Here is a 16,389-nt window from a genome sequence, read left to right on the forward strand (position 1 = left end):
TAGGCGGTCGCTCCCGAATCAATGGTCCTCACCAACAAATTTTATACCAAGTGTTTTTGTGTTTCTTATGGTATGCTATCCTTCTTTAACTCGCTACCTAATTTTGGGCGCTAGAAGAGCGTAACTATACTTAAATGCGTTCAATTTCACCTCTAAATACATCAACACCTCATTAACCACTCACTGGTGGATGACAATTTACTGGTTTTCGCATCGACCATTTACGGGTTGACCGCCACTTGAAGGGGCAACTGTATTTAGAAAAATAACAATTTTAACATATACAAGCGTGTAAGTAATTAAGATAGAGGTGACGATTTAGCTAACTTGTTCTGACTAGATAGTCACAAGACATATATACTACATAGTAGATACTATGTAGTATATATGTCTCAATTAATGAAGAGTCCTGTTTTATTGTTCACTTGTTCACGGTTATTATCGATATTAATATCAGCATATCGATAACCGATGACTCTACTTCCCAACAGTGTAGCTTGTTACTTTCAGCATCAGGGTGAACCTTTCATCTGAGTATAATTAATTTCGAGACAGAATAGGAAAATGAATATCGATAAGGTAGGTATTTAATATAAAAAAAAAAACAAATGTTTTTGTGTAATAAATAAATCTTATGTTATGGAATTAACTAAGGTTTTCTGGTTTCTTGTTCCGTTTTGTTAAAATCGGGGTAAGTATAAGTTATATCATCAATTTCATCATTAAGAGCTAGCGATATACCTACGTACAGCCAACTTATTCAAAAATATGTCCCATAGTTCTTAATTCGCTGACATAAGAGTTATGGGACATATTTTTGAGATGATTTGTGCACCCATATTTTTACACTTGACTGTACGTGTCCGTCAGATTTTTCTGGCGGACAAATCTGTCAATGTGTCGCAAGAATTAGACACAGATGTGTAGAGATAAGAAGCCTGGCTTATGCCTATCACCGAAATAATCTTAGCTTGAAATAATATTGGAAATAGGAATTTGACATTTTTATTTGTATTTTTGTTCACAGCCGCTCCGATTCGGTGTTTCACTACTTAGTGCACTTCAGCATCCTCATGTAAGTAGCGTGTAAGGCCTTGTTAATTTGTAGGTTAAATATTAGACCATAGGTATTAGTAACTCTATCGATGGTAAGGGTTTTATTATATATTATCAGTATAAATATAAAAAAAACAATAAAAATCTGAAGAAGCTATGCAGGTAAAGTGTGTAAAATGCACACGCCTTTAATCTCTTAAAAATTGTGTTAATAAGGCCACCTTTCTCGCTCAGAAAGTAATGCTGCTGACTGTATCTACGTACAAGTTTTCCCTTAAGGCGTTTTCTGCAAGTTAACTATAGAGCCACACAAAATATTATTATTAAGAAGAAGAAAACCTATGTTCGGTATTAATTCAATTCAATAATTATTTATTTCAAATAACAAAGATTCATAATCAATAAAATATTGTTAAGAGCAGTTTAAAATATTATGATATAATTGTACATAATGATAAGTAATGCGGACGTATAGTCGCCATCAGATATATCGGAGCGGCCAAGGCGCTCACAAATATCTGAACACGCACCTAACGCCTTGACAATAGAGGCGTGTTCAGATATTTATGAGCACCTTGGCCGCTCCGATATATCTGATGGCGACTGTACCTAGTGTACCTACTCACTTAACTATTAACATTTTCCACTCCACATTTTCTATAAATAGTAACAGATGACAACTGCAATAAACTACAGAATGTTTTCTGATAAGCTTATTATATATGTACTTATTATGTATTCGTTGTTAAAAAATAACTAGTTTTCAATTAATATAGAATTTAATATTTTAAACGTCGGTAAATCAAGGTAATTGAATAAAATTCGCGTTAGACCCGTCTATAAATGTGAGTTAATATAGAATTTGCTTAAAATTTATTTCAGTAGCTATAAGAATCGGTTTTGATAGCTAGGGCCCGACACGTATACAATGTATAAAGGTCCGAAGAAACAATAAATAAAAAAATAAGATTTTAGTACACTTATACCTATACTTTCATATCATATTGGATTGTATGTACATTTCTCCGTGCACCATCCGTGAGCCGTTACATTTGGATATGAACTTATTGAATTTTTAAAGATACCGTATTATTCGCCTTCAATCAGGCATTACTCTAATATAAATTGAGTCATCCCGTATATCTCTACTTTATCGCTCACGTCACTCGCTGTGATGTTGATATAATATATATATAAGGCCTATCGTCCGTTTACTAACACAGTCAATTATACTAGCAGTCTAGCAATCGGGAAGTGCTCTAACATGCAACAGTAATAAAACAAAGGACATAATTATTTTAAGGTAATTTAATGGCCTTATAGTAACATATCTAACTATTTATACATTTAATGAACGTTTTAATTTATAATCAGTGGTAAAAAATAGTTGAAATGTGTTATCATTCCTTGATATTGAGCCTGAGGAGGGGATGCGTGCAAAACCGGCTGTTCGGAGAAAATTTTCGGATTCAACAAGCGAGGAATTTTAGCATAAAGGGATTTAAATTAGCCGTAAGTATTTAATGTAATTATTTATTTTTAAATATTAATTAAGACAAAACAGAGGAATCTGTTTACATACCTACCCATTTACAATGTACGATCTGAAAATTAATTAAAGATAAAAAATGTTGAGCGAGTGACTAAAAATATTTAAACCTTAAAATTTGTTTTAAAATAAATAGACACGTAAAAATGATAAACAAAACTCATTTTTGATAGTCAGCTGGACTTTGGTTTAATATGACTGATAAATAAAATTGATTTGTACGATTCAAATAGAATTGTTGGTAAATTTAATACTATTTTATAGGTACCTATCAATTGCACGTTACGCATGCATATATAGTGCTAAGGGCAAAGTCTGCATACGAGTCTAGAACTTTACGACGCATATCGGAATTATTTTACATAAGAAACATGTTTATATTTCCTACTAGCTCCTCTGTTTATTGTTAGCTTGTACGCATAAGGTATGTACAAGTAGGTATCTAGTTTCTTACTTATTAAGTAAATAACGAGATTAAGATTACATGATCTTAATGACCGAAATTACTAAACTACTTAGTTAACAATAATAATAACATAAAATTAACAATAACATAAATGTACTTCCGAATAAAGTTCTAGCTATATTTTCTATTATAAAACGTTCCTTATATGGGTACGTACTTACATCCGTGTAAAAATGATGAAAAACATACATAATATCGAAAATATGCTTTTGGTATTAAGCCACGCCTTGCTCAATAAGGTATGTTGGGGTAAATGCGGACTATTTGTCGACAAGTTGTTATCCTTCACGGTCCTCTGTAATCCTTTCTTGCTTCACTCCTGTAAGGATTTAAAAAAGTTAATACTTGTTATTAATAAGTATGAAAACAAGTGTACTAAGCTTACATATTTTTTTTGCATCATAGAAGATACCGTTTTTTTTCCTTTTAAGTGCACTCCGCGTTATAATATAAGTCCGGACTGGTCCCGGATGGGAAAATGCGGATAAATATGTATGTACATCTAAAACCAGCCATAATTCTTAAATCCAGCATATATAAACAGGTATTCAATCAATAATATGTATGTACAATAAATATAAAAAAACGCGGGGTATATTTACTTGGTTGTTAAACAACGTGACGCGGGAGAAGTGGGGATCTCAGGGCTACCTCGTGAAAAAACTATAAAATTTTACGGTCCTGATTTAGTTAAATTATGTTTTATCGGTCTAAAGCAGGGAGATGCCTTATCACCCGTGCTCTTCAACTTAGCCCTTGAACATGTTGTCCGAAAAGTGTTAGCGTTGGACATAGGGCTGGAGCTGAGCGGCAAGCACAAAGTGATAGGATACGCGGACGACCTTGCTTTATTAGGGGAAAGCCGCGAAGAAGTAGTGCAGGCAGCCAGTGTCTTGGAGCGAGAGGCTTCTAGTATAGGTCTCAGGATTAACCAGTTAAAAACTGAATACCTCCACATGAAGAGCTACAAAAATACACGAGTTCAGCGCAAAAGTCTCCATCTTGGGGGTAAGTAGCGGTAAGAAAGATCTTTCGTAAGATCCTGGGACCTATCAAGAGAGACAACGGCACGTGGAGGATACGGAAGAACCCCGAAATCGAGGAGTTGGTGGCCGGACCCAATATCATCCGGGAAACGAAATCCCACAGATTTCGCTGGTTCGGTCACCTATTAAGAATGGGAGAGGATCGGGCTGCCAAGAGGGCGTACCTGGGAAGACCGACTGGTGGCCGTCCGGTAGGCGGCCCAGATACCGCTGGGGAGACAGTGTGGAAGCGGATCTGCGTCAGCTTCAAGCCGATAATTGGCAGGAAACGGTGCAGGATCGGAAAAAGTGGCGTGCTCTCGTTTCGGAGGCCAAGATCCTCTTTGGATCGCTGAGCCATATTAGTTAGTTATGTTTTATCCCTTTCTTACAAATACATAAGTCAAAATGACAGATAAGGACAAACGATTATTAGCTAATTGAGGTTTGTACAGAGTTTATGAATAAGGGGGTAAATATTTACGAAAAACCCTTTGCTTATGTAAATATTAAGATGACATGAAAATGGTATTACGCGTACTTTTATAAATAACTGAATTATCCACTTAACCCAGATCCGCACTTATCCCAACATACCTTACATAAATATTAAAGAAAATCAAAGCAATCTTGAACATCAGAGAGCTTTTCTCAAATTCAAACCTCGCTGCTGCGCTGAATCACGGCGCGATTCGGGAAATGAATTAGAGATTAACTAGATACGATATAGTAAAGATATGTGACGTCCCAAGGTACCTTATGGCGGTTGGCGCTTACGCTAATATTAATGTCGCTCCAATATTATTGCGGCGGTATGCGACGTAAGCGCCAGCCGCCATAAGGTACCTTTTGCCGTGGAACGTCACATAACTTTACTATTTCATATCTAGCGAACCTCTAATTCATTTCCCGAATCGAGCCGGTAGACAAAATAATGTTATTTCATATATTATCCATAATATATAAGTGCTTCTTACGACAGCAATCTGTTTTCCTTCGTAGCATTAGTGTATTACGGTGGTATTACCGGAATCCTTAAACTGTAGAGAAAATGTGTTTTTTATCTGTAACTCACGTATGACTCATCATTAGGTGTTTTCAAAACTATTGACTTCAAGTAGGTAAGTAGTTATCTATACATTAAATTAGATTTTAAATACCTAAATTCGGCCACTGCAAAACGCAGAGTAAATAATGTCGGAGTGAAGCAAAATAAAGATCGCTCCCGGCTAAAAGGTGCCCTCAAAAGCTTTTAATGCGAGTAATACCACTCTACACTAAAAAGTTTCCATTTCCTGGCGAACCTGAAGAGACTTGGGCTATTATGGTTATGCGGGGTTGTAATGCAACGGCTGTTGCTTTCGGAGTTTTTTTTGGTTAGACTTGAGAAATGTAGTGATTAAGTAGAACATTTCGAAAAATCTCAGGATTTACATTTTTGTCGGATGGATTTCGCCTCGACGAAGTTGCGGCGGGCGGCATGCGACTTTGAGGCAGAATCTTGGTTACTTTAACATGGATGATTAGATTAAGTTTTACTTCAAATTGCTTTAGGATACAAAAGCGTGTACTGTGTACTTTCCAAAATATAATATAAATATCGTTAATTTTATTGTACCTACGACATTGATTTACAATAATAAATTATTGTCGTATATTATAATAAGAAAAGACACCTATCCAATTTATGCGAATGGTTACAAAACCTACAGGGAAATAAGCTAATGAAAAATAAATATAATGGGAAAATATGTGAATGGTTGGAAATGCTTTGAGAAGAAATAAACTGGTAAAAATTGCGAATGACAGAAATTGCAACTTGGAAAATACAATTTCCGAAAACAGAGTAACTAAAGCATGTGCCAGACGGTACACAACCGCAGTTTCTGCAACGTGACCTTGGTAGAAGCGAGGTAGAAGCGCGGCTGTCTACATGGTTTACAACAAGCCTAAATTTGTATGGTTGGCATTGGCAGAGCACGCCTGTCTACCAAGGGCGTTTAAAGGTCATGCATAATTAGTTTTCAACCACTTGCTACATGGTTTAAAACCACTGTTTTCTACCAAGGTCACGTTGCAGACTGTGGTTGTCAACCGTCTGGCACAGGCTTAAGTAAATACACACTCACAAGAAAGGAGATTAGGCTATTTGTACTACGGATTAAGTTAGTGTGTAGAACGAAATTTATTACAAATTAGTAGCATTTTTTTTAATGAACACTGAAGTTTTCAGCGTATGAAATTCACGAATTTTAATTTAATATGTTAAGCATCCGGCATCCGGTGTGCGGATATGAATTCAAGTTCGTGCTCGAGGTTATGCGGTTTTTCATCTATTTTCTGCAGAGCGCCTGTAAATTATTAACTCTTGTCTATACATATCACATCATGATGTTTTGAGATTTGATCAAAACATGAGTGTTAAAGACCTGTATTTGTTTTCAAAGACCTATCTAACGACACCCGATACCTAAAGCGAAAAAAAATGTCATCCTCACTTTTATCGACGACTGTAATTAAAACGGCACTGGTTTCGAGAAAAACAAAATGTAATCTGCCAAAATAATAAATAGACAAAAGGTATCAAAAACATAGACAAAAATACGTAAAAAAGGTAAATCTATATAAAAAGGTTGTGCAATCTTGCACATTCTCCCCTTTTTTAGAGAGAGACGAGGACCTTCGCTAGTTTTCTTAGGGGTCTGCGCAACACTTCAGCGGCGGTAGCAACATCCGCCACTCTTATTATCCCGTCTCTACCAGGGTAAAGGGCGGTAACGCGACCCTTGGGCCACGAGCCTCTTGGTAGGTTAGAATCGCAAACTATCACGATATCGCCTACTGCGACATTAGGCGGCGACCCTCCCCCCGCACGTGGTGCCAAGCAGGGCAGGTATTCCTTTACCCAGCGCTGCCAGAAATGGTCAGCCAGTCTCACCGCCCTGCGCCACTTGCTTGTACTAAGGAGATCCGCCTCGGTCAGGGTAGCGGGTATGGGGCGGCCAGATGGAGATGTGAGTACGAAGTGGGCCGGTGTTAGAGCCTCATCAGCATCGGGGTCGAGCGACACATGCGTAAGCGGACGCGTATTTACCAGGGCTTCAGCCTCCGTCAATAGTGTGCTTAAAACTTCGTCTGACGGAGCCTGTTCTCTGAGGGTCACTTTTAAGGCTTCTTTAACACTGCGAACTAACCGCTCCCACGCTCCACCCATAAAAGGCGGCTGCTTCGTGGCAACGGGTCTCGATTCTTTATCCGCAAAATATCCTCTTTGAAGGAATCCAGTTGGCTTTGCCGCAAAATATGGCGCTCGGCTAGGCGTAAATCGGTCGCGGTTATTCTTGGTGGGATGTTAGGGGGATTAGAGGTGCCAGGAGAGGATGTGCAAGTTGGATGGAAGGAACATAAAGAGTCCTTCAAGACGAGGAAGATTGAAGTTAACGTCTCGTCTTCTCATACTACGCATTCGCAATAGTGATATGAATTGATGCGCTTTTGCCGTTGCTCGCACCATTCTCAGCCATGAGCTGAATCGACTTGGATCCGCAGAGACTGGTGCGGGCAGATCAGTTTCGGTGATAAGATGAATGATATTTTTATACTCTTCGCGGCCTAGTCCGCTGACATCAATTTGAGGTTCAGCGGGCCAGTCCAAGGAAAAAAGAAAGGTAGGCCCTGAGATCCAGCGAGATTCTGGAGAGAGCACAAAACGTTTGACACGTGTGGCATCATCGGCTACGTTTAGGTCGCTCGGCACCCAATGCCACTCGCTGATGTTGGTAAGCTCCAGTATCTCGCCAACTCTATGAGATACAAAGGGTTTAAGGGTGCGCGCATCTCTACGAAGCCAACCCAGCGCAGTCATTGAGTCACACCAGAAAACACGTCTCATTGGCTTCAGTCGATGGGATTCGCATATCGTCGTGGCAAGACGCGCGGCCATTAGAGCACCTTGAAGTTCTAAGCGAGGAATGGAGACAGGCCTAATTGGGGACACGCGGACTTTACTGCAGATGAGGGAGAGCCTTACATCACCATTTACATAAAGAAAGCGCCAATAGGCCACAGCAGCGAAGGCGGACTCACTTGCATCCGAAAACACATGCAATTGGCACTCTACTACCTCGAGATCGCTTAAGTTATAGCGGCGTGGTATCCGTAAACTGGAAGTGGAGATCAGGTCTTGAAACCATAACTTCCACGCGGCGCTGTCACATTGAGAAAGCTCTTGGTCTCAGTTCAAACCCTTGCGCCAAGCGTCTTGAAACATAATACGACCACGAACGACGATTGGTGCAAGGATTTCGAGCGGATCATAAATTCTCATTACGTGCACTAGAACCTCTCGCTTTGTTAGCTTCTCCGGCAACGCGGTATCTTTCCTAATACCAGTATTAAAACCAATCAGGTCGTTACCGGGTTGCCAGATAAGACCTAGCGTGCGAACCGGCGTAGCCAGACGACCTAATTCAACGTCAACATCATTAGAGTGAGGCACCTCAAGCAATGATTCTTTAGGTAACAACGAAAGCGCACTAGGGTTATTCGACGTCCAGCCGCGCATTTCAAAACCGGCGTGAGCGTGTACGGTGTAAATATCGGCTGCCAGCTTGGCAGCTTTGCCGACGTCGTCTAAGCTAGTAATGCAATCGTCCATGTAATGGTCGTCGATGATTACTCGAGCCGCGTCAGGGTAGGTTTCCTGCCATTCTAAAGCATTTTTATTTTTTATGTGTATGGCAGTAAATGGGCTCGACGCGGCCCCAAAAATCATGGATGACATGCGGTACGTCCTAATCGGTTCACCCGGGGTATCTCGCCACAAAAACCTTTGCGCGTCTCTGTCTTTTTCAATAATTTTGATCTGCGGAAACATTTCACGAATGTCAGCATTTAAAGCGACGGCACCCTCACGAAAACGTATTAGAACACCCAGTAAAGGTTGCAAAAGATCAGGGCCAGTCAATAACAAAGAGTTTAATGACACGCCGTGAGATTTTGCAGCCGCGTCGTGTACCGTTCGTAACTTATTGGGTTTATTTGGGTTAATCACGCCAAAGTGAGGGAGGTACCAAACGGGGCGTCCAGAAGCAGGGCGAGAGGAACATTGTTCAGCGTACTCTTTGGATAACATGTCATGAATATTGCGACGATAACGTTCCGCATAGCAAGGATCTTTAGTCATTTTTCTTTCTAAACTGAGGAATCTGGACAGTGCTAACTTGTAGCTGTCAGGAATGTCCAGATTATCAGCTTTCCATAATAATCCTACCTCAAAACGGCCACCCGGCAGACGGTGAGCTGTGCTCTCTAGTACTTGTATGGCGCGCTCGTCATCAGCGTTGCGGGCCTCTTTTTTCGATATACCGATTGAATCGATCTTAAATTGCTCCCTAATAAGTTGCTCTACAGTAAAATAATCGCTATCGGAGTCAGGTTCGCTTACTGCGATATGGTTGACAACGTCAACCCGTTTAGTCTTGCTGCAACCGAAACCAAACAAAACCCAGCCAAGAGCTGTTAAAATAGCTGCAGGTTGTGTCTTGGTTCCTTTGCGCACATCTCTAGCGAATGAAAAATGCCAATTGTCAAGTCCTATAATCAGCATGGGCTTTATGTCCCCGTAGCAAAATTCACCGGCTATACCAGCTAAATAAGGGTATTTGCGCACACTATCTTGATGCGCACACTGCCGCGCAGCACCTAAACTGTTAGTCGATCTAGCCTTTTTAATAAAATGAACTTCGGTTGAATGACGACCCTGTATATTAAAATTGACATACTGCACTTTAACGTCCTTGCTTAAACCAAGCACGCAATCTACGTGAATTAGCCTATCGGAGGTTTTCGCTCCAATTCGAGAAGAAATTTCAGAGTCAATATACGTGCCTGAGGACCCATCGTCCAATAACGCGAATGTGTCAACGCTACCAGAGGGTCCAGACACGGTGACGGCAACTATTTTCAACAACGGCCGTTCGGAAGGCACTTTGGGCAATGAAGAAGTCGCATGCGTCAGAATATCGTGTTCCGGGTCGTCAGGCAGTGGAGCTGCAGCGGGCGCCTCGGGTAGGCTGCCGGCCGCGGGCGCGGTCACGCCAGACGTCGATGGCACTTGCTCGTCGTCGTCGTCGTCGTCGGAGTCGCCGTCGGCGAAGCCGTCGTTGTCCTCCACGTCGATGTGCGCAGTAACGACGCGTTCAAATTTAGACCCGTGTAACAAATTATGATGACGCATTTCGCAACCTTCTACGCTACATACTTTTTTCATACATGAAGTTTTGTTCTTATGGAAACCTTTTTTCAAACACCTATGACATATTTTATTCTTTTTGATGAATTGCCACCTATCATTTATTGACAGTTTGACAAACTTGTCACAATCAAATAAGTCATGGTTTTGTTTACATAATGAACGTGAGCATAATCTAACCACCGTGGACGCAGCAGCGCAGGCAGCTTGCTCCATAGTGCTTGAAACAGCTCAGGCGAGCGTAAATGGTCGGGCTTATTTAACATGCGGATAACCTCTACGCAGTTACGAATACGACTTGCGATAATCACTAGATCCTTACCGTCGTAGCTTACCTTAGGTAGGGCACGCACCGCTGCCACTTCATGCATGACAACGAGCTCGGGACGGCCGAAGCGCGCGTCGAGCGCGGCCACCACCGCGCCGGGGTCGCGGGCCGCTGCCAGCAGGCCCGCCACGGCATCGCGCGCCGTCCCTCGTAAGGCGCGTGATAACCTAGCTAAATTTTCAGTAGGCAAGAAACTATCTGCTTTATTTTCGTAAACTCTTTTTAAAGCTAACCAATCTAAGTATGACTTGCCGTCAAAGGTCGGCAACTCCGTCTTCGTTTGGTTCACTTTGTTTATCAACTTATCGAGCGAATTTACTAAGCGAGTCACTCCTCCGTCTTCAGGGCGATTTCGCTCAGGAGAGTTTTCATATGCCGCGGCACTCGCGCCGTGCGGCTCTCTCGGTCCCAGTGTCTCGCGCTGGGCCGCAATATCGTCGGACCTGAAAGGTGGGTTGGCACTTAATAAATGTTGTTCAGTGGTGTTAGGAATCGTATTATTCAACCATTCCTGTACGCTTGCACGACTGCGCGTGCCATGGCTTCCATGTCGGCTTGGGCCCCCCGCCTCTATGGCGGCGAGATTGGCTTCCAGTTCGAGATCAGCAACTTTGCGTTCGCGCTCAGCCACGACGATGCTCAGTTCGCGCTCAGCAGCCTGCCGCTCTCGTTCTTTATCTATTTCAGCCAGACGGCGCGCATTTTGCGCCCTCGCCTGCAGCTGGCGCGCCACAATGGTGGCGGATGAGCGCGACGAGGCGCCGCTCGCCACGCGGGAAGGTGTCGGCCTTGGTTCGTGAGGGGCAGGGCCCGCGCCTTGCTGCGCGAGCGGAGCGGTGACCCCCCCGACGGCTTCACCGTCTTCCCTTATGAGCCGTCTCACTCATTGCACTTTTTGAGCGAGTTATCATTTAGATTTAAGGTGGAAGAACCAATTTTATCGACGACTGTAATTAAAACGGCACTGGTTTCGAGAAAAACAAAATGTAATCTGCCAAAATAATAAATAGACAAAAGGTATCAAAAACATAGACAAAAATACGTAAAAAAGGTAAATCTATATAAAAAGGTTGTGCAATCTTGCACACCCACTATATGTCTAGGGAGGTACCCTAAAAAAATATTACTAGTTTTTATTTTACCTCTTTATCGGCATAATTGATACCTACATAAATATTGATTCTAAATTGCAGCTTTATAGCACTGACGATCTCAGAGCAAATCAGCGAGCGGACAGACAGACGGGCTTGGCGAAACTATAAGGTTTCCTAGTTGACAACGGAACCCTAAAAAACGTCCATCGCGTATGTTTGGTGTTTGTCATCTTAAAGAGTCCAACACCAGTGCCGCATTCACATCTGCATTATGTAACCTAATCTTTTTTAGTAATAGTAGTTAATTTAGTAAAATATCATGAGGACGTCGTAGTAACACTAATCTGTATTTTTAAGGTCACTCTTAACCATTTTAAAGTCTAAGGAATGCTTAGTACAACCCGGATGGAATATTTGGGACGTCCTCCACTCTAACATTTAATTTTGATAACCATAACCACACGTTTGTGGTATAAACATATTTAATACTGATAAACACATCTTTATTGTGTTAAACCAATTAGAGGTCGTTGATGATTACAATGACAATGAACTTTGAAACTATGTTTTGTAAAACAATCTTGAAATATTTTATTTATTTGCCTAATCATTCATTTGAAATAAATAAGTATGTTTGGATCTCTCTAATTATTATTTATGTCTATTGTCTAGTCGTAGTAATTAAACTAATTGAAGAGATTAAATGGATCACTATTTGAAAAAATATCATATAATAAATCACGAATACGAAATATTATTGTCCGTACTCTCAAAAATAGGCGTTATACATTTATGCGACAAAAATTGAAAAACACGAATTATGTTCATAATATAAATATTGCCGAGCCACTTCAGCCAGATAATTTGAAAAAAAAAACAATATTAAAAAAACTGCCTAATTGCAGTGTATTGCCCGTTTGCATAATAACTATTTACTACCACCCTACATCTATATTAAAGATGGAACTCTGAGCAACTATGTATAGTGGTTATATTCTCTTTGCTATGTAGTATTTCTTTTCTTAAATGTTACTTTGTCATACGTCATAATTCTCTCTTGCTTTATATATTAGGTAGGTACAAATTCCATCAGTGATTGCATTTAGGTTTATACTCGCACCTATAATTGTAATTTAAAGTTAAATCCAATATGTTGATATCGCGATCCAATTATAACTATGACAATTGCAAAACATGCCGCAGGCGCATGTCGCAATAAACGTTATCGGTGTTGTTAAATACTGTCTTTGTGCTTTAGATAACCACTAATGAGATAAAGTAGTGCGATAGGATCTGGCACGTGTAGTTGTTACCGAAGTTAACAGCGGAAAACGGTCAGTTCAAAAGTTAATGGTATACAACTGGCTATATCTAAACATCTATTATTTCGTAACGTGATAATTAAATCTAGAAAAACTAAAATATAACTGAATTAAATCTAAAATATTGTACCGAAGATGCTGGCAGCGTTTCGCCGCTGGATTATTATTAGCTGATACGTTAGATGAGGAAGCTGCTCGCGGCTCGTTCTCCTTTGGCGTTTCTGAATCTCTTCAACAGGTCTTTGAATTAGATGTAGTCATGCGTTAAACTATTATGTTATGAGTACATGGAAACATGCAATGTGGATAACTATCACAAAAATCTCATGATGATCTATCGTGAAATTACTTTAAACTCGTACAAATATAGTTCTGTGATTACTGGCTGCTAATTCCCGAACTATTTAGTTAACAGTGTTAATTTTTCAAAGATAGAAAGGTATAAAGAATGGCATACTTTAAAAAAAATAGATTGTTCAGGTTTCGACCCCTCAGGAGTAGGCAAGACAAATGAGGATCTAACGCTCTGACCCTTGCAAGATAAATCTAACGGCTCGGACAAGATCCCTTAAATGTTCCTTTAATGTTTTAAGAGCGTAGAGAGTTTCTACTGTGTGTAGATGAAGCAGTATGTATACAACTGAACATAATTAATAGGCATTAAAATACTCGTGTGGTGTTTTTTTAATACTCCAGACCGTTTTATGAGTGCTTCTATAATAACTGAATGTTTTTATATGCTACTTTGAAAACACATCTATTTGATGAATACCTACCGGTGAATATTTATTTCAAGCGATTTTTTCTCCCTCGTCATCATTTAAAACTCTTTGTCAAGGATAGCTGCATATAGAGCGATTTCTGTTTTCTGCGTTTAACCTCAGAACATCTATTTTTCTTTCCCTAAGACATCTTAAAAAAAATAAGTATAATTTTTTTTCAAGATTATGATTAGATATATAAAATTTTATTAAGTCTCGTTACAGCCATTTGATATTCGTTATGTATGATATTAAACAAATCATCTGTTCGTTATTGTCTGTGTTAAATCCCATCTGTTTGGTTTAGCTACTTCATTAAGGGTGATAGCAAGGTTTCTTTAAGTCTAAGTTTTAGTTTAAGTGTTAAAGCCAAACTACGGGGATTACGACGTCTGAACCAGGCTTAGAATAGGTGGTGTCTGTAGAAAATTAAACCTGAAACGCAGACTTTTTATATACCTCTATTAGAAAAAACCAATTAATTTCTCAAGCGACCGAGCTCAGACGCTACCAGCACAATATAAATAAATAATAAATGAATAAATAAATATTATAGGACAATTTTACACGGATCAGTCTAGTCCCACGGTAAGCTCAATAAGGCTTGTGTTGTGGGTACTAGATGACGATATATATAATTATATATCAATATATATACATAGGAAACATCCATAACTCAGGAACAAATATTTGTGATAAACACACAAATAAATGCCCTTACCAGGATACGAACCCGGGACCTCCTGCTTCGTAGTTGTTCGTAGGCAGGGTCACTACCGACTAGGCTAGGAGGCCGTCGAACAATATGGCTGTAGATTACTAAAATGTAACTAATAATCTACTGAACGCTGAATGGGTTAGTCAGGTGAAGGTTTAAAGATGAAATGACTTTACTTGTAAATCAATACGAGGATTTTATTAATTTAAGTTTCTCACATTCTTATAACTGAAATGGAGTCGTAAATATTTTGGAAATAATCGGCCCGATTCGAACTTTAAAATACGTCAGTTAATAGGTAAAGAAACGAAAAGGATTAGATATAGCAGTGTCCAATGTGACGTTTCTTCAAACATAAACGTCACTTTTGACACTGACACGTCTAATCCATATCGTTTCTAGATCTATTAATTGACGTATCTTAAAGTTCGAATCGGGCAGAATGTCCAAGGTCTTTTTCTCTGGGACCACGGGCGGAATATCGGAGGTAATAAGCAATTATACCTGTACTCGATTGAAATTAATTAATGTATGCACAAAGGAGGATACTTACAGTAGACAATATTTTCTAGCAATGAACGGCATAATATATGCTATAACATCCTTGTTGCTTATATCAACAATTAGATGCATGATATGGATCAAGGCTCATTTAGTTGTCGCTAACAACTACGTGCAATGTCCATTAATACCTTATTAGACTAAAAGGGAACATGTTTAATGACTACTGTAGCCGTTTAAGTCTTTTTAGTTCCGCGGGGCTAGAGCGCGTCTGACGTAGCATGCAAACATACCGTATTGCATTTATAAATGCATGTGTATTTACATATACAGCTATGTATAGAGCGATATCGGAGACGTAAACAGAGATCGCCTTTTAAATGCAACTGCTGCAAAGCTGCAACTACATAAGAGTTCTGTTATACATTTAATAAAAATAACAGATGAAGTAATTAGATATTCCTGCGTGCGTATATGATATTGCTTATTTTAAATGCTGCGTAATATAACGTTAATCAGTGAATACTGGCCAAATTGTCCGTAATCTTATAACGTTTTTTAGCTTTTTTCTTTACTTTTCATCATGTCTCATTATTTTTAATCGCGTCTAAGATGTCACCCTATCTTGGCAACAAAGTATTCTAAAAATCCTATCTAAGGACTTGATGTAAGATAATTGATAAAATAAAAAGGCAGTTTATTAGAATTTGTGCTAAAAAGTGGCCACTTTGAATTAGTTTCTCTTCTAACATGATTTTACTGCAATTCTCAACAACACCGTATGCTAAAATACCTGCTCTTATACCTACCTACATCTTATACATTGAGCTAAAATAAAAAAATCTTAATTGACACGTGTGCTCTGAACACATATCACGAGTAAATAAGATATAAAAATCGCAAACTCTTTATTTATTTAAGTTTTAAACAAATCACTATCAAACATTGATAACCGTTCTCATTTCGTGAGTGTATAAAGTTATCATTACTGGCTAACGAGTCCAAAGCGCGCGTTGTGTTGCAATGCGATAGAAACGGCCACGTGAACTAAGTGAACAGATAGTGCTGTGTTAAAATGTTGTACCTTAGTTCAAAACTTCTGAAAAGGCTTGGAAGGAGGTGGTATTCATACACTGTGGGTGGCGAGAAGCCGCCTCTTATCACCAACTTTGAGGTGAGTAAAACCATGTTACGAGTATTTCACTCTGCAAGTTAGTTAAAGTTTTTAATTGGTATAATTTTTTGCTTTTAAATTTATATTTCTGTTTCTTACTTTAGCTTAGTTTTGATGGAGCTCTAATTAACATGTTTTTCAA

The 16,389-nt window shown here is 39.4% G+C and overlaps 1 protein-coding gene across 3 annotated transcripts in view; it reads left to right on the top strand.

The window, feature by feature from the left end:
• Nucleotides 1–549: 549 nt before the first annotated feature.
• Nucleotides 550–16,389, top strand: part of LOC134794383 (delta-1-pyrroline-5-carboxylate synthase) — a 62,626-nt gene continuing 46,786 nt past the window's right edge. The window contains exons 1-2 of one of the 3 annotated variants that reach the window (XM_063766188.1): nucleotides 550–579; nucleotides 1,028–1,075. In XM_063766188.1, coding sequence (XP_063622258.1) covers nucleotides 565–579; nucleotides 1,028–1,075 — 63 coding nt within the window. In that variant the 5' untranslated portion in view covers nucleotides 550–564. Of the gene's footprint in view, nucleotides 580–1,027; nucleotides 1,076–2,354; nucleotides 2,569–16,047; nucleotides 16,248–16,389 lie in introns of those variants that run through there. The other 2 variants (XM_063766186.1, XM_063766187.1) reach the window with 2 other exon arrangements.

The sequence above is a fragment of the Cydia splendana genome, chromosome 10 (assembly GCF_910591565.1).
Source record: "Cydia splendana chromosome 10, ilCydSple1.2, whole genome shotgun sequence".
In the NCBI taxonomy this organism is placed as follows: Eukaryota; Metazoa; Arthropoda; class Insecta; order Lepidoptera; family Tortricidae; genus Cydia; species Cydia splendana.